The 25738-nt window shown below is 37.9% G+C and overlaps 1 protein-coding gene across 4 annotated transcripts in view; it reads left to right on the top strand.

Moving 5' to 3' along the window:
* The window catches only part of MPDZ (multiple PDZ domain crumbs cell polarity complex component), a 171593-nt gene extending 157096 nt beyond the window's left edge, over window positions 1-14497 (top strand). For all 4 annotated transcript variants that reach the window (XM_065908320.1, XM_065908319.1, XM_065908318.1 and 1 more), the window contains 8 exons: window positions 2368-2454; window positions 3253-3343; window positions 4247-4290; window positions 5075-5197; window positions 6439-6543; window positions 7067-7179; window positions 8028-8151; window positions 10007-14497. In XM_065908320.1, coding sequence (XP_065764392.1) covers window positions 2368-2454; window positions 3253-3343; window positions 4247-4290; window positions 5075-5197; window positions 6439-6543; window positions 7067-7179; window positions 8028-8151; window positions 10007-10153 — 834 coding nt within the window. In that variant the 3' untranslated portion in view covers window positions 10154-14497. The remainder of the gene's footprint in view (window positions 1-2367; window positions 2455-3252; window positions 3344-4246; window positions 4291-5074; window positions 5198-6438; window positions 6544-7066; window positions 7180-8027; window positions 8152-10006) is intronic.
* The last annotated feature ends 11241 nt before the right edge of the window (window positions 14498-25738 follow it).

A 25738-nucleotide genomic window follows, 5' to 3' on the forward strand; every position in this document is an offset into this window, starting at 1 on the left:
ATGTATTTATAGAACAGTGCTAAGTATTATCCCCTGGAGAAGGACTTGGCAACCCACTCCAGTACTCTTGCCTGGGAAATCCCATGGACAGAGGAGCCTGGCGGGCTGCAGTCTGTGGGGCTGCAAAGAGACAGACGTGGCCGAGTGAGGGAGCACACACAGTAGGAACTGTGAACTGAGCATCTGTGATCCTAGCAGATGTTTTATCATAAAGTGATTGTTACGTGGTTCTTCTCTTGAAAGAAAAGCACATATTCAGGCCACAAAAGAGAAAAAAAAAGTTTTCCTGTCAATTCACCCCGCCTCGATATTTATATCTGGATGTATTCTTATGACCTCTGGCATAAGGGGAGAGTCTCATACTGGCAGGGATGCTCCCACAAAGGCGGGAGATCAGAGGGGGCAAACAGGGTACCTCTGAAAGTCATGCTTTCTGGACTGCTCTGCCCCACCCTAACCCTTTACTGGGACAACTTTACTAAGTTGGACATCTTTATATTGACTTGGCCAAAAGTTTCATTCAGGTTTTTTTTGCACCATCTTACGGAAAAAGCCAGATGAACTTTTTTGCCAACCCAGTATTTCCCCAGAGATGAAGAATGCGGAACAGTGTTTGCAGATTTACCTGGCAGTACCTTCAACAGTTACCACTGTTGTTAATTCAGTAGTTATAAGACCTCCATCCCAAGGTATTGTTGCTAAGCTTAAATACGTATCACGTTGTGAAATCTCTTTCCTCCAAAGTGAATTCCGTGAAGAATCATTTGCTGATTGGAAAGGCAGCACCAGTCTAATTTTAAAAATGAGTTATAAAATACAGAATGATCACTTAAAAATACAGTTCTTGGAAATTTAGATGTATTTCCTATCAATTCTTATCTCATTGTTTTCCTTTAACTACCATGCATTTTTATGACCCCTAAGTATCGTTCAAAGTTGACTAGAAACCTCTTGCCATCAGAATCCATGTCACGTGGTACATGGTCAGTAACATGAGCATATAACTTGATGACATTATTTAGCAGCGGTGGATAATGTCAGGGGTCTCAGATTCTAGTCAGAACCTCTTCAGTCGTTAAGCTTAGCTTCACAGAGGGATTTCAGGTGAGCATGTTGTTGTTGACTTCTGGTTTGCATAGAACCTGATATGTACATATAAATTTAGTTATTAGTAAAGCACACTTAAAATATCATTTCTTCTTGGAGTTATTTTCAAAACATAAAGTAATTAGAGTTCTTTAAGGAGAAGTCGCTTCCTTCAGGAGATAAATTTAAAATGATAGTTAATTCTGTGAGACAGATACCTCTAAGATAGAGAAGGAGGCATCCATAATGTAACATGAAATCAGTTAAATCCCCATTTAAAAACCAGGTTGCCAGTATATAATGAGAGCCTTAAATATCCCTGTAGCTCTGCTATTTGTAACTGCTGCTGCATTTTGTTGTTTTGACTTAGTAATTCTTCATTTTAAAGTCTTGCATCAGTAATCCTCAGTATACAAAAAATCTTACGCAGCTAAAGTTCATTGCAGTGCTGTTTGTTATAATAGAAAAACTGGAAGCAACACAGTTGACAGTACTGCATTGTGTTTGGCATTTTGATGAGCATTGTACGTGGATTATTCTGTCACAGCAACGTATAATGATCTCTGTCTGTTTTTTAAAATGCAGAGTAAAAGACTTATCAAGGTAGACATCTGTTAAGTTCACACAGCGAGTAAATCACACAGACTGGATTTAAACCAGAGTATCCAACTCCAAAAAGCCAGTTCTCACCCACCTCATTTTGCTACTTCCACATTAGACTGTATAGCATTACTTGCATGCCTGTGATTTATTTGTAAAGGGCAACAGGGAAATTTTCCTCAATTCTCATTTGATGTTTACAGCAGTTCAGCTTAAATATTGCGTAATAGATCTATTCAGGTGCAGTGTGGCAGTAGAGAGCTTATGTTATCTGAGTACCTCTGCTATTGAATGCAGAGCGGCTTGTTGCAATAGTGGTTATTTATTGCTTTTGTTTTTTAAAATCCAAATTCCTTCACACATTTGGCTCTACATTAGTGTGTTGCATGAGAGAATTGGTGGATTCTCCATCTTTCTTTGCCTGGACAGAGACCCTCTCCATGTAAATCATAAGCTAGCAAGACAGACACTTGGTGTGGCTACTACTGATTGGTTGTTAAAATTTTTACTAGTTTTAATGCTTTAAAAAACCTCTTTCCCCAAAGATAGGAGCTTTCCTTGTCTATAGAAATTCCAAAGGAAACATGACTTTCAAGAACCCAGCCATAAAGAATAAAATGTAATCCTAAAGCTGACTGTAGTGTTCTATTTAAATGTTTCTGTCAAACAACCTCCCCCTAGTGTTCCCTAGGCACAGTGACCTTGGAAGTCGGAAGAGTCAAAACTGGTCCATTCCATTCGGAGAGGAGACCTTCTCAAAGCAGCCAGGTGCGTAGCTGTGGAATTCATCAAGGTGATGCAGTTCAGAGGCCGAAAGGAGTTCAAAGATGGCCTTTCCTGTCAATCTGCCCAGGGTCCTCTACACAGGCCTGGCAGCTTGGCAGAGCAGCTAAGGGTACAGAGTTTGAGAGATGGGAATGGGCAGGCAAGCAAGGTGAAGCTCTTAAGTAGTTTTTGAGTCATTCTGAGAAACTTAATCACAAGCATTCTTCTTTTCTGACATGATTCTTTTTGCATAATCTCAAAAATGAACCAATTAATATATTATAAAGCCTACCAAGATAGCATGTATTTAAGCTATTTTTTTAAGCTATTTTTATAGCTAACATTTATCAGTCACCATTCAGCTGAAAAGAATCTTGTGTAGGTGAACTGTACAAGCCCACCACTACATACAAAACACAGTGGTAACATGTCTGTCCTTAAAGACCTCACAGTCACCCCTGAATGATTACATTTGCTTCCTGTCCCCTGGCCCTATTTCTGCAGTTGTGTAAGTTTGCATCTGTGTGCAACTAGAGTAAATTTAGAGAAGATTAGCTTGGGTGAGATTATGTTGGAATCAAATTTTTTTACCTTTAATTAGTTATGTCACTGGGCACATTCTTCCTTAAAAAGAAACAAAACTCAGTGGAAACTCTTTATATTGATTGCCTTTCTAATTATTAAATGCCACTATTGCTTAACAAGTATTTCTAAGTGCATTAAAGTAATTATGAAATAAGTCGTACTTAAGGAATATTATTACTTCCCAAACTCTCTAAGCCAACTATTATGTCTTTGTAGATGAGTGAAGCCAGCCTGTCTTCATTCACTTTTCCACTTTCGGGATCCGGTACATCTGAGTTACTGGAAAGTAGTTCAAAGAAGAATGCACGTAAGATTGGATTGAAACGTTAAGCATGATTTACTGCATTGAATTTTGGCCATCAACACTGATTTTTTCCTCTGTTTTACTTTACCTCTAAAGCTTTCTTCCTCTAAATCATCCCAAACTCTTAATATAGGTGCAAAAATGACTGCCTGCAAAAATTGAGAGCAGCGTGAAGCAATGCCTATGGCAGCCATTTCCCATTTGATGTTTTCCCTAGGAGATCTGCTAACATTAGAATCAGTATTCTGTAATTTTTTTCTCACGAAGAAGATTGGTGTGTTTGATTTTTATTCCTGTTCTCCATTTAACGTAATAGCAATAAATCAGAAGATGCCATTAGTTGAAGCCATCTATTTTTCATAAGATTGCAAAAATTTTGATTGAGAAAATTAATATGATCCTCCTGTGTTTTAATTACATGAAATCATGATGCAGAGGGCTTTTTGGCTTGGAGCATTGGTTGAAAGTTGTTCAAATTGAAGAAGCTAACCATATGGCAGTCTCTGTTTGCAATGTGACTAATATTCTAGAAATTTAGGCACTTAAGTCCGTGGATTCTTTTTAATGTTTCCATGACTTTATTCCTCTCAGCTGTGCACATGTGTCTCTCTGTCTAAAACACATCCTGTCCTTGCCTCATTCAGAGTGGATTATGCAGTTGTATAAGCAGTGCTTGAAATAAAAAGGAAGATATAGGATGGTGTGCCACTTTTTCAGATGGGAGCCCCTCTGTAAGACAGACATAATCATGTGTGCTAGTAACTTTGAACACCCTATTTCCAAAAACATTGGGGTACCTCACTTAGTCCCATTTAGTTCTAGAATCAACTAAAATATAAACTATTATTAACATTAAAAATGTGTTAATGATCATATTTTTCTCTTGTTTTTTTTTTTAATTTACAGTGGCATCTGAAATACAGGGATTAAGAACTGTTGAAATTAAAAAGGTAACGGGGAGAGAGAAAATAATATACACTGATGGCTCCAAGGTCGTCTGCATATTTTTCTGTTGGCTGCCTTACTGTTTTATGGTAGCATCTGATAAAATATGTATTACATGCAGTGAAAATAGCACAATGTAGACTCTGCTGAATTTCCTTGCTTGAAAAATCATTTTTGGTATACCCTTCATTGCCCAAAATGGTATCAACGCAGTCCCATACAAAATACGCCAGGCCTCTCTAACTTCTTTTATGGATCAGTAAACCTTTGCCTTCTTCATACTTTCAGAAGAAGTTTCCCATTCTTCTGAAACAGATTCTTCTGACAGCTATGTACAACAGAGGAAAGAAAAGCAAATTTAAGTGCTGAGCACGCTTGTAGACACTTCACACCATCCCCTTTTCATTCAGTAGTCACTGCAGCTCTTTGTAAGAGGCCCAGTTATTTCCATTTTGTCCATGAAGATCTAGAGATTGACTGAGAGCAGTGGACTTCTTCCAGGTCCCAGCATTTGCTAGTGTGGGTTTCTGGCTTTGAATGCAGGTCTCTGTTGTCATCATTCCCCGTAACGTGATTTTTATTTAGCCTGTTGTGGCTTCTTTTACCTTCCGAACAGATGCTTAGTTTTCTAAGTCACATTAAGGACTTGTATCAGATAAATTAATGCAGTTTTCTTGGGCATCCTTTTCCTCCCTCAAGTCTAGAAGATCAGAATTAACTATAGAACATTGTGCCAAAGCCAATAAAAAATAACAGTTTGACCAGAGTATTCTGTGTGTCCCGTGGCAGGGGCCCGCTGACTCGTTGGGTGTCAGCATTGCTGGAGGAGTGGGCAGTCCGCTGGGTGATGTTCCTATATTTATTGCAATGATGCACCCGAATGGAGTTGCAGCTCAGACACAGAAACTCAGAGTAAGTTCTACAAAGTCCCCGGTAGCCTTAGCAAATCTGCCAATAGGTTTTATAAACCCTTTGCATTTGGCCAACTGTTGCAAGCAGTTTGAAATGTTTCTATCAGCTTTTAAATCAGCTAATATAGCTGCAACAGGAGTTGCTTTGAGTAAAAAATGAAGAAATTTTAAAAGAAGAATTTACTGTTGTAAGCAATTTGTCAGTAAATGAAATAGGATAATTTGCAGTTGTTTCTTAATATTTTTATTTGCTTGAAATCCTGTGGAAGAAGTTAAAGCAGAAAGTAATCTCAGAAAGTATTGGCAGAATGAAGTGAAATTATTTTTTTGAAGTGAAGATTTTTATTTACATGTCTTTTTGGTTTAAATGCTCGTTGTGCTGGTTAATTAAATTGAAAATTATTGTTTACGTTGCATTTATTTATCCGTTTTGCACAAGTTTGATGTAAATGTGATTTATAATGTGAAACTACAAAATTTGCTTCAAAATTGAGGGATTTTGCATATGTAGAGCACTATGATAGAATTTATGCTAACTGCCCAGTTCTGAAATCATGTGAATATTCCATTAGTAACTCAGTCTCTACACAGTAAAATCTGTATGGCCTCATGCCTTAAAATTGTCTTAAACAATGACCACTTAAGAAATACTGTGTAAATCATTAATGGTTCAATCTCCCTTTGATATGTGAATTTATGACTGGCACTTGAAAACTGATTGTACGGATAACGTGGGGGTTAGAAAAGTTTTCTCTAAAGGACCAGATAAATATTTTAGATTTTGCAGGGCTTATGTGTCTGTATTGCAGTTACCCAACTCTACCCTATGAATGCAGCCAAATAATTGTGTCTGGCTTACAACCAGATTTTACTTACCAAAATAAGCAGTGGGCCAGTCTTGGCCTGTCAGCTATATTTTGCCAACCCTTGACTTATAGTCACAGATAATGTGTATAATAATAATATCCAGAGAATTCTTGTTCACAAATGATAACAGATACAGTGTTCTCTGGGGGAAATGAAGAGAAGGGGAGTGTGGTTCCCTGCCCCTAGTCCCAAAGATGATAGAACATAGCCATTATGTGCAGCTTCTCTCTGTGGTTGCTGCTGCTAGGAATCAGAGGTTTCCTTGGTTATATTTCTGTTGATGATTAGCAGTATATGTGTGGTGTGGAGGCTGGGGAAGCAAATGGTCCCCCTCTCCATGGCATTGTAGCAGATGGCTATTTCTCTCCATCTCAGGTTGGGGATAGGATTGTCACTATCTGCGGCACATCCACGGAGGGGATGACTCACACCCAGGCAGTTAACTTACTGAAAAATGCCTCTGGCCCCATTGAAATGCAGGTAAGATTTTTATCCCAACTCTTCCGATTGTGGGTAACTTGAGGACACATGAGCTTTGATGTTAAAACTATAAAAATGATTAAATTTCCTGCTCGTATTTTATTTACTGTTTCCCTTGAACATAAATGATTACATTGAGAGTTCCAAGAAAGTACATAGGAAATACATTCTGTCACATTTTTTTCTCAATATATGTATTATTTCATACTTCGTATATCTTAAGGGGGGAAATTCACAGTCTTGGCAGGATATGATTAATTGCTGAAATTTCTAAAGATCTTTAGAAAACAGTTGCATGTGATACCATGTTTGAAAACATCAAGGAACTTGATAGAATTGAATTAGTAGAGTATCCTTTGTGTCACAGATACCTCTGGACCTTATGAAATTTATGTTAACAGAAATGATTCAGTGAATGATGAAATACACATTTTTAATCCCAGTGCTCTTTTTGAAGAAGAATTACTGATGTCTTCCTAGCCACATGCGCATGTTTTTCTGTTCATATTTCTTCTGTGTTCAGGTGGTCGCTGGAGGAGATGTGAGTGTGGTCACAGGTCATCAACAGGAGCCTGCCAGTTCTAGTCTTTCTTTCACTGGGCTGACGTCAAGTAGTATATTTCAAGATGACTTAGGGTGAGCTCACAGACTGTGGTTTGTATGTCCCTATGAGCCACAGAAAGGTGAAATGACGGGAGATGAAGTATAAAAGTTGAAAGCCAGGTGTGTCTAAGCTCTTTGAGTTTGGCATGGATTTATTTTATCAAAGACAGGTATGTAGGAAGGTAGGTAGGTGGGTAGATGACAGACAGGCATGTATGTGTGCTGCTGGTCTTTCTACATTTTCATCTGTTGAGTTTTTTGAAGAAATATTTTAGTCTTGGGGTCAGTCTATCCTTTTAAAAATTTCTGCATTGCCTAATCATTTAATAGATCATACTTTTGAGTAAATAAACTTCACAATTACCCAAAACTTGAGTACAAAAGTATTAGAATATAGAGAGAGGAGAAGAGAGGAGCATATTAGAATTTTTAAATTATTTGATGCAGCTTTTATTTTGCTTATCTGCTTTTGTCTCTGATCTTGGGAGTACTGATGTTTATGACTTATTCCATCTTAGTCCTCAGTGCTTCTTCCTTTCACTTTAGATGAACTGGAAAAAGAGCTGCTACAGTGTACAATGAGAACTTGCCATGAATATGTTAGGTTAAGGGTAGTATACATGGGTAATGGAATTAGGGTGTTAAGTAGGGCTTCATTAGATTATGTAAATTTAAGATATGTAGTGCAGCAGACACTGACAGTGGAAGCATCCCTAAATACCCATGGTGTTCTCACTGTTGGTGACACAGAGAATTATGTCAGCTTAGGTGGGTGTCAGATAACCCGCTGATTCATACAGATGCCTGTATATGCCGCGCGTGTGTGTGTGTGTGTGTACACATGAGATCTCGTGGCCCTTGCTTTCTTCCCTTTTCCGCAGGCCTCCTCAGTGTAAGTCTATCACACTGGACCGAGGACCAGATGGCTTAGGCTTCAGTATAGTAGGAGGGTATGGCAGTCCTCATGGAGACTTACCCATTTACGTGAAAACAGTGTTTGCGAAGGTAAGCTTTCAAATTTTAACTACCCTTTCCCCCCCTAAATGTTCACTAATAGTGGTCAGCAGCTGGCTTATTAGTTTATGGCCTGAGGTAATGCCAAATGGTCAACATTTGATTATTTTCTTGCACAACTCCCTGCAGGAACAGATCATTAAGTATTTTTGTCCAATTTGAGGTTTCGTTATATTTAAAGGAATATAGGCTCAAATTGAAGTTCTATGGGTGCTGTCAACAATATACATAAAATTCATGAATTTTAGACCATCAGGCCTGATTGTTTTCCTTTGCAAACAAGATGCATATAACTGAATGTCTTTTGAAAATAGGACATTTAAAATATATGTATGTTAAAGAGCCCCGGCATTTCTTTTTCTTTGCATTTTTTTGTTGTGAAATATAAAATAGGCACAGAAGAGTACATATAATACATATGCAGAATAGCTAAGATGTGTTTATTTTGCAAGTTTCATTTCATGAAATGGAATAGAAAAATAACTGCTAAAATTTTTGCCTATCCAGCAGCCCTGTCACCTACCACAAACGAGCTCTATGTAAAGGGATTCAGTGAAGAAAAGAAAACCATTGATATATAGTTGTAATCATAGAGCATCCTGTCGGATGGTAAGAATGTTTAGGATACAAGTTATTAAAACATTAGTGAGGCTGTTAAAGTAATTTAAACCCATATAATTATTATTTGGTGATTCATTGTGAAGACAATTTTTAGGAACTATAAAATTTGACAAAATTTCCTACAGGAGAAAATTCAGATTCTCAAAATTTTGCAGCACAAAGAAACAATTATGTTTAACCTACTAAAAGATTTCATTTAGGGGCTTTAGATTAATGTTGTCATTCTTTTGAGTGCTTACTTATGGAGGTTTCATTCTATTATTATTTTTTAACCAATATAAAGTGCTATATCTATAGCAATCTAACAATGAGCCTATTTTGTGAGATTTTTTTTAAAGCCATTGGTATGTCCAAAAACACAAATAGCATTTGCCAGTAAATAAAAGAGTCATGCAGTCCTTTTTCTCAGCCTTAGAACAGTTTATTTAAGGCATGCTAGTTAGAGCATATTTTAAGAATTTCATCATTATGGGTTCCTCATTAACTTTTCCATATTTTTTATCTTATATTTAATTGCATAATTGCCTACTGTAAGTATGCCTTAAGATAGGCAGTCTTCTACAGACAGTAGTGTCTGTATTCAGTCTTAATCATTTCGGGCCCACAAGGAACATGAAGACTCCATCTACGCTTGGGAAGTAAAGAATCAAGCAGCTTAAGCCGCCTTTTGAAAGCCACAGAAAGAATTAGGATTAGAGTTCGCATGACTTGGGCCTCATCCTATGCTTGTCAACATACACGTGGGCTTTTGTGGTCCTGCAGAACTCGAGATTCGGTGGCCCTCATGTCCTAGTCCTATAAAACCGCTTTTGTCCTACAAAACTGCTAATCCCTTGTTTTCTTTCTGTAGGTCTTCTTTACAGGATAAAAAATCTTGGATTCTGTGAAATCATTCCTACTAGGCATATTCCCAAATATTCTTTATTAATTTGAGTTCCCACCAACTGCTGTGCTGAACAGCCAAAAAAACATCCAACTAGTCTACTGACTGCTAAATTCTCTCTCAAATTGGAATCTCAGTGCTAAAGCCATTTAGGAGAAAGGCTTCCTTTGTGTCTGTTCATCATTGCTTAATGGCTGTGGAGCACCCTGGAGCACTTAGAGCAGTGTGTGTACACACGGAGCAATTTACATTCTTGTTTGGATCTTTTTCTATTGTGTAGCTGCAAGACAGCATTTTTTTTTTTTTTTTTGAGAAGTAAATAAGCCCACTTTATAATTGCAGGGAGCAGCCTCCGAAGACGGCCGTCTAAAGAGGGGTGATCAGATCATTGCTGTCAACGGGCAGAGTCTGGAAGGGGTAACCCACGAAGAAGCGGTTGCCATCCTCAAGCGGACAAAAGGCAGTGTCACTCTGATGGTCCTCTCCTGAATTTGCTGCCAGAATTGAGCCACTTCAACTTCTCCCTCACATCCCACACTATAAAGAGAGTGATCCTGCACATTTTTCCCAGGCTGCGTTCACTGGGCTCTTCAATACTGTAGGAAAAAAAATAACATTTAAGTTTGTTTTGTCATATGGAAATAATTTTCTTACTGACACCCTAGCATCACTTTCCCATTCTCTTTATATTTTGTGATGTAAACTCAAAGAGAAGGGCTCTTTGTTTGCATAGATGAAGCTGGTCTTTCTTCCTGAAGATACCTGACATTTTATAATCAGGTGGGCACATTTTAATGTGTGATCAGTGGTTAGTAGAGAAAGAAAAAGTCACTCAAAAGCTAACCAAGGAAAAGTGGCTTCATGAAATTAAGGTGAAAAATGAAAGTATAAGGAAGAAAATCTCAAGTTTTATGAAAATGTATTTTGTTAATCTACCTTCTCTCCCCACTTCTAGCTTAGAAAAGTTGTACTGAAAGTCTTTAAAAATTCTTTCAATATTTAATTATTTTAAATATTACTAAAACATTGCATCCGCTAGCTCTAATATATACATATATAGTTGTCTCCAAAAATGGACTTCATGATTGAGTAAAATAGCAGCAATAGGAATCAATGTCCCTAAGTTTGTAAAGAAACCACTTATTGCACATCTTGAGGTTCATTTTCATTTTTGACATATTGTATAATATTCCACCTTTCTATAAGTAAAATGATGGCCTCGTCCTGTATTGACTGTGGTTTCTCTAGAAAGCCTCCATGCTAACCATGCAGGCACGTGGAAGGGTCTCTGAATTGCTAGTGCTGGTATGAAGGGATGCTTTGCTGAAAATGTGTCTGTGTGCTGTGCAATTGGTTTTCAGTTAGTATTAATCTTAATGACAGAGAAAAAAGCAATTGTGTTAGTAATTATTTTGGTTGTATGCCATTAGTAAATTGATAGAAAAATTAAGGGGATTAACATAACTTCATTTCATTGCCTTATATTAACATCTTATAATACAATAGTTTAAGACTAAGGGAAACAGATGGAGCTGTTTATTGAGACAACTGGTGAGGAATTATCATGTGTTCATTCCCATTTTAGAGCGTGAAACTCCTACATTAGAATATATAAAGTCGTTTTGAATATTATCTATATTTGTAACAAAAGTAGTGTACAGATATTTTATTACAGCACTTTTGTGTAAATGCAGAATTGAAGTGAATAAATAAATTTCATGGTGCACCAAAAAAAAAAAAGCAGGCATATTATTTTTTTGTTCTTTTTGCTGGGAAAGAGCTTTATTGTTCAAAATTTGCAATTTAAAATTGGTTTTTATCATGTCTAACTGAACATATGGTGTCCATAGTTACAGTTAGAGGAACTTTGGACAACTGCATTATGAAAAGCTCAATGTTTTTTTTGCCCAGATTTTTTATGCTAAAGATTCATAAACTCTGCATAGAGTAGAGGAAGAAAACAGTGTTGAAGAAAGAGAGGTGTTATGCCTGTATGTGGTTTTCTGAAATGATATGAGTGAAACAGTGTTTTGAATTGTTCTTTAGAGGGGTCAAGAGCTAAAGCATGTTCAGACAGAAAAAAGTCATAATGAAAATTATTTTTAATAACATGAGAAATATGATTTGAACCCTGAGCAAGGTATTGGGGAGCCTTTGTTCTGCCAGTTCTTTCCCAATTAGCTAATGAACATATGCATTCCCTCTGATTTATCTCCTGTGTGAAGTGATAGGTTATTTTATCCCAAATCTTGTTATCAAGTTCTAAATAAAAATTCTGTGATTCTTAGATATACAAAATGAATGGATAGAGCTACTGCTGCTAAGTCACTTCAGTCGTGTCTGACTCTGTGCGACCCCATCCCTGGGATTCTCCAGGCAAGAACACTGGAGTGGGTTGCCATTTCCTTCTCCAGTGCATAAAAGTGAAAAGTGAAAGTGAAGTTGCTCAGTCAAGTCCAGCTCTTCATGACCCTATGGACTGCAGCCTACCAGGCTCCTCCATCCATGGGATTTTCCAGGCAAGAGTACTGGAGTGGGGTGCCATTGCCTTCTCCGGGATAGAGCTACACGTTGCAAGAATTCAGGAGATATTCTTTCCAACTATCTCTTGTAAACTGAGATACCTGATGCTACAAAACGCATTTCAGGATCCCAGTGACACAGTCACCTTCTTAGTCACCAAAGAAATGGCCCTTCATCATGAAGGCATGTCAGGATCCTTTCATGGCTGGCTGCTGGAAGCTGAGCCGCCCACTTTTGTGTTTTAACCTGCAAAGGTCTTACGGAGGCCACTCTATGGCATGCCCTAGGAAGGCAGCTTAACCAGTGAATATTGGCTTGAGTGTGTGTGAGCGTACCACAGTGACAGAGCCCAAGAGGTAACTGTACCAGTCTGTGTAGCGTTGCCCCCAAAATTACGTCTCCCAGGAACCTCAGAATGTGACCTTATTTGGAAACAGGGTATTTGTGGATGCAGTCAGTTCAGTTAAAATGAAGTCATGCTGGATTACAATAGGCCCAGAATTCTTAAGAGAAGGTCAAAGAGAGACATAAAGACATAGAAGACCATGTAACGATAGGGACCAACAAACAAACAAAAATATCTGCATCCACCAGAAGCTCGACGAGACTAGGAAGAATTTTTCCCTGGAGTCTTTGGAGAGACCTTGTCCCTCACTTTCAGACATCTGGCCTCCAGAACACTGAGAATAAATTTCTGCCGTTGTAAACCACCTCATGTGTAGTACTTTACAATGGAAGCTCTAGGACACTATAATCTTGGATGTTTTTATATTCTTAGCTACCATTGCTATGCCTGGCAAATAGGAGAGACTGTATATATTTTTATTCAGTATGTAGATGATTGAATTATAAGTTGTGGTTAATTTATGGTATTACCTTGTTTTAGTTAAGCTAGCTACGGTCTTTATATTGAATTGAAAACAGAAAGCAGTGGGAATGCCACTTAGGGGTGCGAAACACTAGGGGAAAGCGTCCCTCCTGAACTGCTATTAATTAACAAAGTCGAAGCATGTGGACGTGAAGAGAAGAAGGGAAAAAAGGAAGGAAAAGAATATAGATGCATCAGCATTAGAGCATGACAGAGGCTTATGCTTCTTATATTATTCCTTCTTGGAAACATAAGATTTCTCTGTGGGGAAGGAAAAAAGTGTTTGAACAAAGAGTTTGAAGACTTGAACATTATAGTATGAATGCCATATGCAACTCAAGACCATGCGCAAGTCATGATTGTGGTTTGCCTGTAATAGGTTCAGTATATTTGCTTGTGTGATTAAATCACATCGATGAATGCCAGACATCTCTGGTTTCTTTGTGACATCTTCTGAATGATGATGATGGTGACAATGATGATGTGTTTAATTTCAACATCTACTGATACATAGCAGCTGATGTTGCAGTGTGGTGTAGCAAGTCAGTAGAACCCATTTATCAGAATAGTGATGAAATTGGAAGCATGAAAGATTAAAATTCATGAAAGACAAGAAAAAGATTTTTTTTTCCATTTTAAGGCTCTTGATAAAGCAGATTTTGATTGATTCAAAGAAGCAAAGGAAGCTCTTCCCTGCTCTGAAATTACTGTGCCAAGCTGCCTTAGATCTGGTCATCTAGCTTACTGTCTGAGAATGCCAGACAGTGATTTAGTACCTTTCTTCAGATCTCCATCATGGTGAGTGGAGAAGTTGAAAGGATGCCTGCAGGGAGACAAGAATCAATAAGCTTTTGAGGTCTAGGTGTGGAAATGTCAAAACTATCATCACCTGCTTTCAGCAGCTCTGGTGTGTTCTTTCCTATCAGTGACAAGTATTCTGGAATGCATTTGATTTGTGCAAAGATGTTCCTCAACTTTGTCTACCAAAAAGTAATGTTTAACTTTGACTCTTCCTAAAGGGAGTTATTTTATTTTTATGGCGGGATTGGACTCTTACCTCAAGGAAAGAAAAAATGTTGACGGCAGGAACATTTCTAAATGAATAGTGTGGAGACTAGGAAAGCAAATGTGGTTACTGTGATTTTTGTATAATTGACCTTGCAGCTTTTTGCCTTCGAAATACGGTTACTCCATTTTATGTAAATTAGAAAAAACTATCATTTTTCTAGGAATCTTATTTATCATTCAAGTACTAATAAGTTCAGTCATAGGCCCTGTAAAGGATTTCTTTCAAGACAGTGACAGACGAATGGTAATGACCTCAGAATTCTCTCACTGAAAATGTTTCTTGATGTTTCAAAAAAATTACAACCATCATCAAAAAGGCAGCTTCTAAGAGGGTGCTTCAACTTGTTCATTTAATAAAGGACATTTTTCAGAAAGTTGTGTCATTTACTGATTCTTTGTGATCCCTTTTCTCGTCTTCCGACATCCTTCCCCTCCTCACATGTGTATTTTCTGAAATAAACAATTATCCTTGGAAAACCTACTTTTTCTCTTATTTTCTTATTGATGTATTAGAAGTTGTGATTTTTCACATGAGTCTACCCTGAAGTATTTGGCATTCAAAATTTCACTCTCTCAATTTCATTTCCCTAAAGGTCCTTTATTCCATTCAGTATAACTTAACAGATTTACCTTGCTTTGGAAAATTAGATAACTATTTAAACCATACATATGATAAGCTGTCAAGGAATGTGATGGTTATTGTAGTATTATATCCTGAAAGACATAGAGTAATGTAAATTCAGTAGCTTTCTTTAAATAGATTTGTTTTCATTTTTGTATAACCATGTCTTTTTTCTTCTGAAGTTGGAAGCAGAATAACATCACCAATTCAATGGACATGAGTTTGAGCAAACCCCAGTAGATAGTGAAGGACAGGGAAACCTGGCACACTCAGTCCATGGGGTCGCAAAGAGTCGGACAAAACTTAGCAACTGAGCAACAAAAATTTGAGTTGTTTTGCATAGAATCTTCATGGTGTTTACCATATCCTCATACAACTCTGCTATTAATTACTGAACATTTATCATGAAAATAGACTCCTGTTTAACTGAAGTGTGCTTAAAAGCAGAGTTGTATCTCACCACTTTAAGTGGAAAACCATGTTGTTTGCCATAAATTTTAGGGTAACTGTGAGCAAAAGCAATGTTATTAATTTGTCAAAATACCATTGCCTACCAAGGATGAAAACTTGAAGTCTACAGTCAGTGAGGGAGAGTTACAAATACTAGAATGGTGTTAATGACTCAATGGAGACACTCCTGGACTTAAAAGAACTGAAAGAAAAATAGCTTGTTCATAATGTGATTTAAAGTTTTCTAGTGCCTTGGCATTACGCCCTACAAAAAAAATCTCTCAATATACTATCTCTTTGGAAAAAAATGAATGGTTTTGCTTGTAAATTCCTTTTTAAAATGTAAAAGGAAGCCATTCAATTCCTATTTTAAGAGTATTCTTAGTTAATGAGGTTAAGATTTTGTTTATAAGACTTTCACTGAAATCAGAATTGGGTCATCACCTCCAGTGCTTTAGTATTGGCAATCTGAGTTTGAAATAAAGGACAAATGACATAAATTAATGGAGTAAAATTAATGTTGTGATAACATTAAATAAAGCTAATGTCTCCTGCACCTGGAGGGCGATGCAGATGGTAGGCATACCTAATTATGCACCCTGCTGCCTTTAAGTGTACTGATAAAAATCTCTCAGCTGAGTATAAAATATGTTCGTTCAGTGGCTCCAGACACATTTGAGTAAGACAGCAAGCGCAATACATAAAAAATATAGCCTAACATATTTTTTGAGGAAAACATGTAATTCTCTAAGTTGAATGATTAAATATTTGCCTGGTTTTTAAAGTAAATCATTCTTAGAGTCATAGTCTTTGTCCTTTCTGTGAATATTAGAATATATGTCAGTTCCATTAGGAAAAGATTTTCTCAGACTAGCTAGGAAGTAGTTTAAGTTTACATTTTTACTTTCTATGCATTAGTTATAAAGACAAATTTACAATAGAATCCTAAATCAGTTGATTTGATTTCTTACCCTAGGTACAAATTAGACTAGCCACATATCACTCAGACATGTATAAATTTGTTCAGTTGTTTAAGAAGTAGCTACTTTAGAAAACATGTCAGTAATAATTAGATAATTTTTTTTACTACAGGTATTTCAGTGCTGTCACTGAACTTTATAAAATTTATTATGTATTTTCTTCCTTCAAAGAATGTGAATTCTGGCTTTGTTTTGTTGCAGTTGGATACCTATGCATTTAAAAGTGCAACTTCCCAAGTTTTAGCTTCAGAATAATTTTTTAAATACTTTTATGATATTTATATACAACCCCTATTTTTCTTATAATTAGATATATGTTTGTAACCTATGTGCATGCTTAGTCGCTTTCATTGTGTCCAACTCTGCGACCTTATGGACTGTAGCCCACCAGGCTCCTCTGTCAATTTCTCCAGGCAAGAATATTGGAGTGGTAGCCATACCCTCTTCCAGGGCGTCTTCTCAACCTAAGGATTGAACCCTTGTCTCTTACAACTCCAGTATTGGCAGGCAGGTTGTTTACCACTAGTGCCACCTGGAAAGCCCATTTATATAACCTACATTTTAAAAATGGCAAGTAAAGTATTCTTCAGACACAGTTTTTATCAAAATAGATCTAGTGCCAGATGTTCATTTTATGATAAAGGATGCTGGCTCATTTTAAAGAAAAAAAATTCAGGGCTAGGGAGCATATAATTTCTTCATCTTTTGTTCTTTAATGTTAGGGCTAATGAATAAAGGAATTATACATTTTAAAATATTCATTTGTAATGTTTTTTGGCATCTGGATAAAAAAATGGGAAATAGGTTCAACTCAGTCATCTACATTTATTGTTAAGTACCTATTAGTCCTATTCAGTAGTTAATTTTTTTATAGCTTTTCCTTTCTGTATGTTACAGGTATTCATGTAAGTCATCAAGTCTCAACATCCACTTTAACTGCCTTGAATGAATGTAAGTCAGAGCTAATGAATGTCTTACACTGAAGGAGCTCTAGATTTCTCTGAAATCCATCATGGGCCTCTGGGTCTCAAGGCCTTGGATTCATTTCCTGGCTTGGTCCCAGACTGAAGGGCAGTTGACCTTTTGGAGTCTCTGCCTCCTTGACTGTAAAAGGGAAATGATAGCATCTTCCTCACAGCTTCATTAGTGTCAAATGAGATGATATATCTGCTCATGGTGGTGCTATGAGCAGATTGATAGACATATTTTTATGAGTAAATTGATAGACATATTTTTAGTATTTCTTAAGTTAGTGTAACTTCAGGGCTGCTATAATACCTGTAGTGAAATTGTCGGGGTCATCTAGAGTAGAATGTGCTGTCACTAGGCTTAAATTATATCCCAACTTTGAAATAAACTTGTCAAGTGTCCTCTCAGTTTCTCATCCTAGAAATGTCCTCATACTTTCTGTTAGAATGGAAAGCAAAGTCAGAAATTATTCCAGAAGAGCTGAGAACGGCATAATCTCATTGGTTGATGAAGCAAATGTGTCACTCCTTAACATTTTAAATAAGATATTTTGGTATGGGAGTTATTTAAGCCTAGTGAGAGGCTTTATCATCAGTCTGAGCCCCATCTCTTGCATAATAAGCAGAGTTTCTAATTTTGAAAGCAAATGGGAAGTTGTACAATATTCATCACCCCATAATCTCTCCTAGTCCTCTGTATTCAATTAATAGGAAAAGTAAAGTTTATTTTCATCTTCCTTTTTAGGTACAATCTTTCAGAAGGGAGGGAATGAAGAAATGAGCTTGGTAGACTAAACAGTCATCTAGAAGGAAGTTGGTGAGATCAGACTGTCAGATCCTCCTTTCTTGATATTATTTATCAAGTGATTGATACTGAACAAGTTGGGGAAATGTAAGGTGGAATATGCACTACTAGTGATTAAATGCTTTAGTCCCTTCCCTTCCACCACCCATCCCCCCGCCCCAAGGATTTAAGGAAATATTATTAGGTTTTAAAGAGGACTACTCCCAAGTGACAATCACAGTTGATTATAAAATCAGCTTCAAGGTGTATGAAGATCTGACTCTTGAAGGTTCACACTGTTAAAGATTGAGGTGACAGCCGAGAGAGTAGAAGCCTCTGTTTGGATCCTGCAGCATGCTTTTCTTTAGGTGTGATGAAGGGTGATGTTTTTCCATACTAGAGAGCAAATGACTAGTACCTGTAAGCCTAATTTCTAGGTTTGGACATTGGGAGGGCTAAGCCTATAAAGCATTCTCAGTCCCCACTTGTTAATAAAATGGTTTTTGGGTATTTACAAAAGAAATCATGCTTTTCAATTAAATATTGGTAAATATTGGTAGCCAGTTAAGAGCCAAGAATCATCTTAAACCTTTATAAGCTATTGAAATCCCAGTGAATGTATATGTTTATATCAGCTGTGCAGAAGTGATCCTTTGCAGGTAGATGAGCTCCTGAGAAAGTTGGGAATGGAAATCCTAAAGTGGAAAAGCGTTGGTAAGTTTTCCCTGATGGCCATGTATCACATATTTCTTGATACTTTGTGTTGATGTTGGGCTTCCCTGGTAGCTCAGCTGGTAAAGAATCTGCCTGCAATGTGGGAGACTTGAGTTGGGAAGATCCCCTGGAGAAGGGAAAGGCTACACACTTCAGTATTCTGGCTTGCAGAATTCCATGGACTGTATAGCCCATAGGGTCACAAAGAGTTGGACACAACTGAGCAACTTTCACTTGTGATGTTATTACTTAGAAAACTTAACTATTTTTCAAGTGAAAACAAGAAAAAATTATTAAAATATCTTTTAACTTTCCATACAGGGATTCCAAATACTAGAGAAGAATAGTTTAGTTGCTAAAGAATTTGAATCGGATTGTGGAAAATGTTCCCTACTTGAAGGAGAAAATAATGAAATTAGAGCCATAAGTCTTTCCTATACTAAGGCCAGATGCTTAGTTTTGCCAAATATATTTCTTAATGGGGATAATATCTTCCACCTAAGATTTTTAAAGTTGAAATAGGTAATAGATGTGAAAGTTTTTAGTCTCAAAGCATCAGTTCAGTTCAGTCACTCAGTCGTGTCTGACTCTGCAACCCCATGAACCACAGCACACCAGGCCTCCCTGTCCATCACCAACTCCCAGAGTTTAACCAAACTCATGTCCATTGAATTGGTGATGCCATCCAACCATCTCATCCTCTGTTGTCCCCTTCTCCTCCTGCCCTCAATCTTTCCCAGCATAAGAGTCTTTTCAAATGAGTCATCTCTTCGCATTAGGTGGTCAAAGTATTGAAGTTTCAGCTTCAACATAAGTTCTTCCAATGAACACCCAGGACTGATCTCTTTTAGGATGGACTGGTTGGATCTCCTTGCAGTCTAACGAACTCTCAAGAGTCTTCTCCAACATCACAGTTCGAAAGCATCAATTCTTCGGCATTCAGCTTTCTTTATAGTCCAACTCTCACATCCATACATGACTACTGGAAAAACTATAGCCTTGACTAGATGAACCTTTGTTGGCAAAGTAATGTCTTTGCTTTTTAATATGCTGTCTAGGTTGGTCACAACTTTCCTTCCAAGGAGTAAGTGTCTTTTAATTTCATGGCTGCAATCACCATCTGCAGTAATTTTGGAGACAAAAAAAATAAAGTCTCTCTGTGGACATAAAGTTTCCACTGTTTCCCCAGCTGTTTGCTAGTAAATGATGGGACCGGATGCCATGATCTTAGTTTTCTGAATGTTGAGCTTTAAGCCTACTTTTTCACTCTCCTCTTTCACTTTCACCAAGAGGCTCTTTAGTTCTTCTTCAATTTCTGCCATAGGGTGGTGTCATCTGCATATCTGAGGTGATTGATATTTCTCCCAGCAATCTTGATTCCAGCTTGTGCTTCTTCCAGCCCAGCATTTCTCATGATGTACTCTGCATATAAGTTAAATAAGCAGGGTGACAATATTCAGCCTTGATGTACTCCTTTTCCTATTTGGAACCAGTCTTTTGTTCCATGTCCAGTTCTAACTGTTGCTTCCTGACCTGCATACAGATTTCTCAAGAGGCAGGTCAGGTTGTCTGGTATTCCCATCTCTTTCAGAATTTTCCACAGTTTATTGTGATCCACACAGTCAAAGGCTTTGGCATAGTCAATAAAGCAGAAATAGATGTTTTTCTGGAACTCTCTTGCTTTTTCGATGATCCAGCGGATGTTGGCAATTTGATCTCTGGTTCCTCTGCCTTCTCTAAATCTAGCTTGAACATCTGGAAGTTCATGGTTCATGTATTGCTAAAGCCTGGCTTGGATAATTTTGAGCATTACTTTACTAGTGTGTGAGGTGAATGCAGTTGTGTGGTAGGTTGAGCATTCTTTGGGATTGCCTTTCTTAGCAATTGGAATGAAAACTGACCTTTTCTAGTCCTGTGGTCACTGCTGAGTTTTCCAAGTTTGCTGACATATTGAGTGCATCACTTTCACAGCATCATCTTTTAGGATTTGAAATATCTCAAAGCATAGATCATTGTTATTATATATTAGCTAAACCATACTTTTTTGATTAAAATTTATCAAATTGACCAGTCCTGTCAAAATAATATATTTTGTCATTTTCCTGTTACATAGCTCTAGAAATGTTCCTACTCATACAGTGTTTTATTAATGAATGAAAAATTTATATATGCACTCTTTTCCAAAAGTATGAGGTGGTGTATGTATTTAAAATTTGTGTTATGTAATTTTTAAAAAATTATTAATGATAAATCCATTAAAGGACAAACCCACACTCATTCCCAAGCATGATCTTTCCACCATTACTGTCTTGAACATAACCATTTACAGCAAATAGTTACATCATGTTGTTTTAATTTGTGTACCTTATGGGCTCTATTCAGTTCAGTTAAGTAGCTCAGTCATGTCCGACTCTTTGTGACCCCATGGACTGCAGCACGCCAGACTTCTCTGTCTGTCACCAGCTCCTGGAGCTTGCTAAGACTTATGTCCATTGAGTTGATGATGCCATCCAACCATCTCATCCTCTGTTGTCCCCTTCTCCTCCTGCTTTCAGTCTTTGCCAGCATCAGGGTATTTTCCAATGAGTCAGTTCTTTGCATCAGGTGGCCAAAGTATTGGAACTTCAGCTTCAACATCAGTCCTTCCAATGAATATTCAGGACTGATCTCCTTTAGGATTGACTGGTTTCATCTCCTTGTAGCCCAAGGGACTCTCAAGAATCTTCTCTAATACCATAGTTCAAAAGCACCAGTTCTTCAGTGCTCAGCCTTCTTTATGGTCCAACTCTCTCATCCATTCATGACTACTGGAAAAACCATAGCTTTGACTAGACCGGCCTTTGTTGGTATTGTAATGTCTCTGCTTTTTAATACATTGTCTAGGTTTGTCACAGCTTTTGTTCCAAGGAGCAAGTGTCTTTTAATTTCATGGCTGCAGTAACCATCTGTAGTGATTTTGTAGCCTGAGAAAATAAAGTCTGTCACTGTTTCCACTGTTTCCCCATCTATTTGCCATGAAGTGATGGGACCAGATGCCATGATCTTAGTTTTTTGAATGTTGAATTCTAAGTCAGCCTTTTCACTCTCCTCTTTCACCTTCGTCAAGAGCCTCTTTAGTTGCCATGCGACCTTGTGCCAGTAGGTGACTTCTCTGAACTTCAGTGTCCTCATTTCTGAAAGGAAGACTATGATGAATGCTTTCTAGGATTGTCATACAATATCTTTTCTTTAGTCCCCTCTTAGAAGTGTTATCCCATACAGAGGTGAGGGAAATCATATTAGCCTAGGAGTCTTACTCAGCAATGTAGAGAGAGGTGAGGGAGGGAAAGAAGGAAGGCAGGAAGAAAGAAAAAGTTGATTTAGAGAAAAGCAGAAGATCTTTAGCCCCAAGACTATTATAAAATTTCTACTATTGAATATGAAAGTTAAATATTTTCTTCCTCAGAGTCAATGGAAAACAAAAGGAGAAGGTCAATTACACTTTGGAGACAAAGAGCAGAATTTAGAAAATCTCACGTACTACATATAAATAAATACTAAGACCTCTTTAAGTACTTGGTAATTACAAATAAATGAATGATAGAATCTTTTTGGAACAGACTTGACCAGATCAAGGTAAAAGAAACCAAAAGTAATGCCAGTGGGCCCAATGCTAGTTTACATCTTCTGCAACTTTTTTTCCTTTTTCTTCTTTTCAAACTTTTAATTTAACTTTGACTAAGAGAATGGTGATAAATCATGAATATTTTTTCATCCTCTGAGGAAGTAGGAAAATTACACAAGGTTTCAAGGGGTTGAAGGGCAGAATGCTCCTGCTGTTTGTTCCTGCGGACATTGCTGAAACTTAGGGCCAATGGATGGTTTCCATAGGAATGCTTGGTATCTAGGTGGAAGCTGGCAGAATGGTTTTAACCTTTCCAGAATGTCCTTGAAGAAAAGTTACTTCTTCTTACTCAATTGAAGTTAGTCCCCAAGATAGTCTTTATTATCAAATAAAGAATATATTATGTGTATCTTATTTAATCAAGCCCACGTTCCACAATATATCAATCTGAGTACAGCATCTACTGGACAAACAGTAAATCTTCATAAATATTAGTACTAAGGCCTTGTTTATCACTTTGACTTCTACCTTAGGTAGTACTAATGATAATCAGAATAGTCTATTCCAATGGTACCAGTTGATACCATGCAGAGAATATTTCCCCTGTACTTTAGTCTGAACCATCTGAAGTCATCTGAGAAGCATCCTTAGAGGTGGCATGATGGAAAAGTGAAGTAAAGCCATAATCTAGGTATTTCAGTTTATACAGTGTAGATTATCTTGAAGTTTAATCAAAGTATTGACAAAATATTCAACACCTAGAGTTATAGATTTAATTTTTAATAAATGAGGTAGGAGTTGATAGCCAGAGTACTCTTTGGCCCACTCTTTTTTTTCACCTGTGTTCTGCATGAACTCGTTAGACAGTGAATGTCTCCTGGAAATAGATGATTGATTAGAGGTTCAGTGACTGTCGGGACATCTTCTGTAGTATCTTCCCCAGTCTTCCCTTCTCCCTCCACCAAACAACCCTCTCCTTTCAGTGAAAATATTTGTGCCCATTGGAGCAGTTCCCTTGCAATACCAACAGTGTTTCTGTCCTTGTGATTCTTTTCAGTGTTGTCTACAACTGTCAAAGATGATTTGATGCCTCTCTTAAATAGATAAGAGCTAAATTCCTGGAAATCTTTTAATCGTTGCCTTGGATTAAAAAAAGAAAAATGAGAAGGAGCAGTGACTACACACATTTCGTTGAGAAGTGTCATAACCTTAAGGACTCTGGTTAGTGAGACGAAGAGAGCTCATTGCTGTGGGAAGCTGAGGAGGGAAGGGCCATCTGGCTGTGACTGTCCGGGAAAACCCCAGTAACCCGTTGTTTTGTTACAAAGACTGAAGAACCACAGCTCATTCTCAGAATCGTTGTAACACTTCATCTAGAAGAAGTGCTCTCAACACCTTTTTGACAAATGAAAAAAATGAAGTTTGTGGAAGTTAAGGGATCAGACAGTTTCATGAAGTCTCATTATCTTTACTCTCTGATAGCAAAATGCACCGGCCCTGGTCACTCAGTCTTTTCTGTCCGTAGCTTATTTATCAACTTTTCAATCACTTTTGCTTTCCTGTCGGCCCTCTTCAGATTCCCAGTACGTATTATATGGTAGACTTGAAGTCTAAAGCTGGTTTTTATAACATGAGCAGTGGATGAACTATATTTAATGATAAGTGAGCTGTATTCAAAGAAGCACAGACTGGCAACTAAAATAATAACTGAAAGGAGACTTCAGTATTTATTTCATTTATATAACTTTAGGTTTATGCTCATTAAACTTTCTTAAAAATCTTTTGAATGATCTTTATCTTACTCCAGTCTTCACTCTCAAAGAAGGGATTGCAAATTCCATCCCCTCCCCTGCTCATTTCCTAGTCCTTTTCCCATACTACGTGCTCCATCTTCAGACTGGAATGGTCACGTATGCCTGGCAAGCAGGGCAGGTTGACCCAGGACTCCTGGCTAACCCAGAAACCCTACATAAACTCCTTGACTGTCATGGAGGGAAATGCAGAGTAGCCCATAGGAAATGAACTGGACCTCTAATTCTGACCATTCCTCTTGGCAAAATCATCTCATTATCTGGTTTCAACACATACATGAATGATAGCAAGCAAAAAGATAAAAGGAAGAAAGAAAAGAAATCTGTCTTCTTGGAAGAATGTATAGGGAAGGTTAGGTGCACTTATGGGAATTTAGCATAAACATGTAGTGAGATCGTATCTGGAACTGTGGAATATCTGTTTTTCTTTTTTTTTTTTTTTAATATCTGTTTTTCTATGCACTGCATAGCTCTCACTCCACTCCTTCTGCCCCTCACCTTTCTTTCTTTCTTTCCCTCTCTTACAAAAAAACAAAAAACATCCCCCCTCCCCAGCCCACAGTAAAATATAAGCAAACTCTCAAAGTAGCTGCTGGCAAAAATATTAGAGGAAGAAGTTTAAGTTCTTAATACACAGTGTTTTCATTCCCCAAAACTGTATCAGAATATGGCTGCTGAGGAAGAAGGAATAGAAGGAATTAAAGGCCTTAAAAGTGGGAAGCGGGGGACAGAATCGCCTGATGTAAGGACGCAGGAGCTGAGGGGAAGGCACTCGCTGCCCTCTTGTCCTTGAGTGAATGTCTCCCACTGACAGTTTGCTTGAATCCACCAGCAGAGCCCTGATTCTGACAGACACTCCAGGTCGTGGAACCGGAGGAAGGGGCGCTAAAGGACTTGGGTAGGTTTGGTGACAGGAGGGAAAAGTCTTACTCCCTGGCTAGGGAGACTGCATATCATTGTCAGTCACAAAGTTCTGTCAGAGGGGAGCAGGACCATGGCGCTTCTGCTTCTCACATGCAAACGTTGAAGTCCCCATACAAAGAGTATCTCTAACTCCTGAGTGACCAGCATTTCAGAATTTTGTGGAAGGAGAATAAGTGGAGATGAAGAGGATGGCGGTTGAGAATAGCATTTGGAACATGGTTTACCACTGCTCTAGCTGATGGTTGGCCTGGACACAGACTGGTTTGTTAAGGGGAGAAACTTCCCTCACTGAAACTTGAGATATAACCTGGTAGCACTGTCCTCCCACAAGGCAGTGCTCTGTGATCACTGAGGGTGTCTATCCCTGTTTTGTCAGGGTGTGTCCCAAGCAGAGACCAGAAGGGAAAGAGTTTACTTTCATTCTGCAATCAGCAGGTCAAAATGGTTATCTTGGCTTCTAGCGTGAGCTTGATTCAAAGCCCCACATCACATTTCCTGTCTCTTACGAAGACCTTTTATTGTTCTTGTCTTTGTCCTTGGCCTAGATTGTGCTGTTTTGATTTGCTCACTCATGTCCAACTCTTTCTAACCCCATGGACTTGTAGCCCACCAGGCTCCTCTCTCCAGGGGGATTCTCCAGGCAGGAATGCTGGAGTGGGTTGTTATGCCCCTCCTCAAGGGGATCTTCCCAAGCCAGAGATCAAACCCAGGTCTCCCACATTGCAGGTGGGTTCTTTACCATCTGAGCCACCAGGAAA

The sequence above is a fragment of the Muntiacus reevesi genome, chromosome 17 (assembly GCF_963930625.1).
Source record: "Muntiacus reevesi chromosome 17, mMunRee1.1, whole genome shotgun sequence".
Lineage (NCBI taxonomy): Eukaryota > Metazoa > Chordata > Mammalia > Artiodactyla > Cervidae > Muntiacus > Muntiacus reevesi.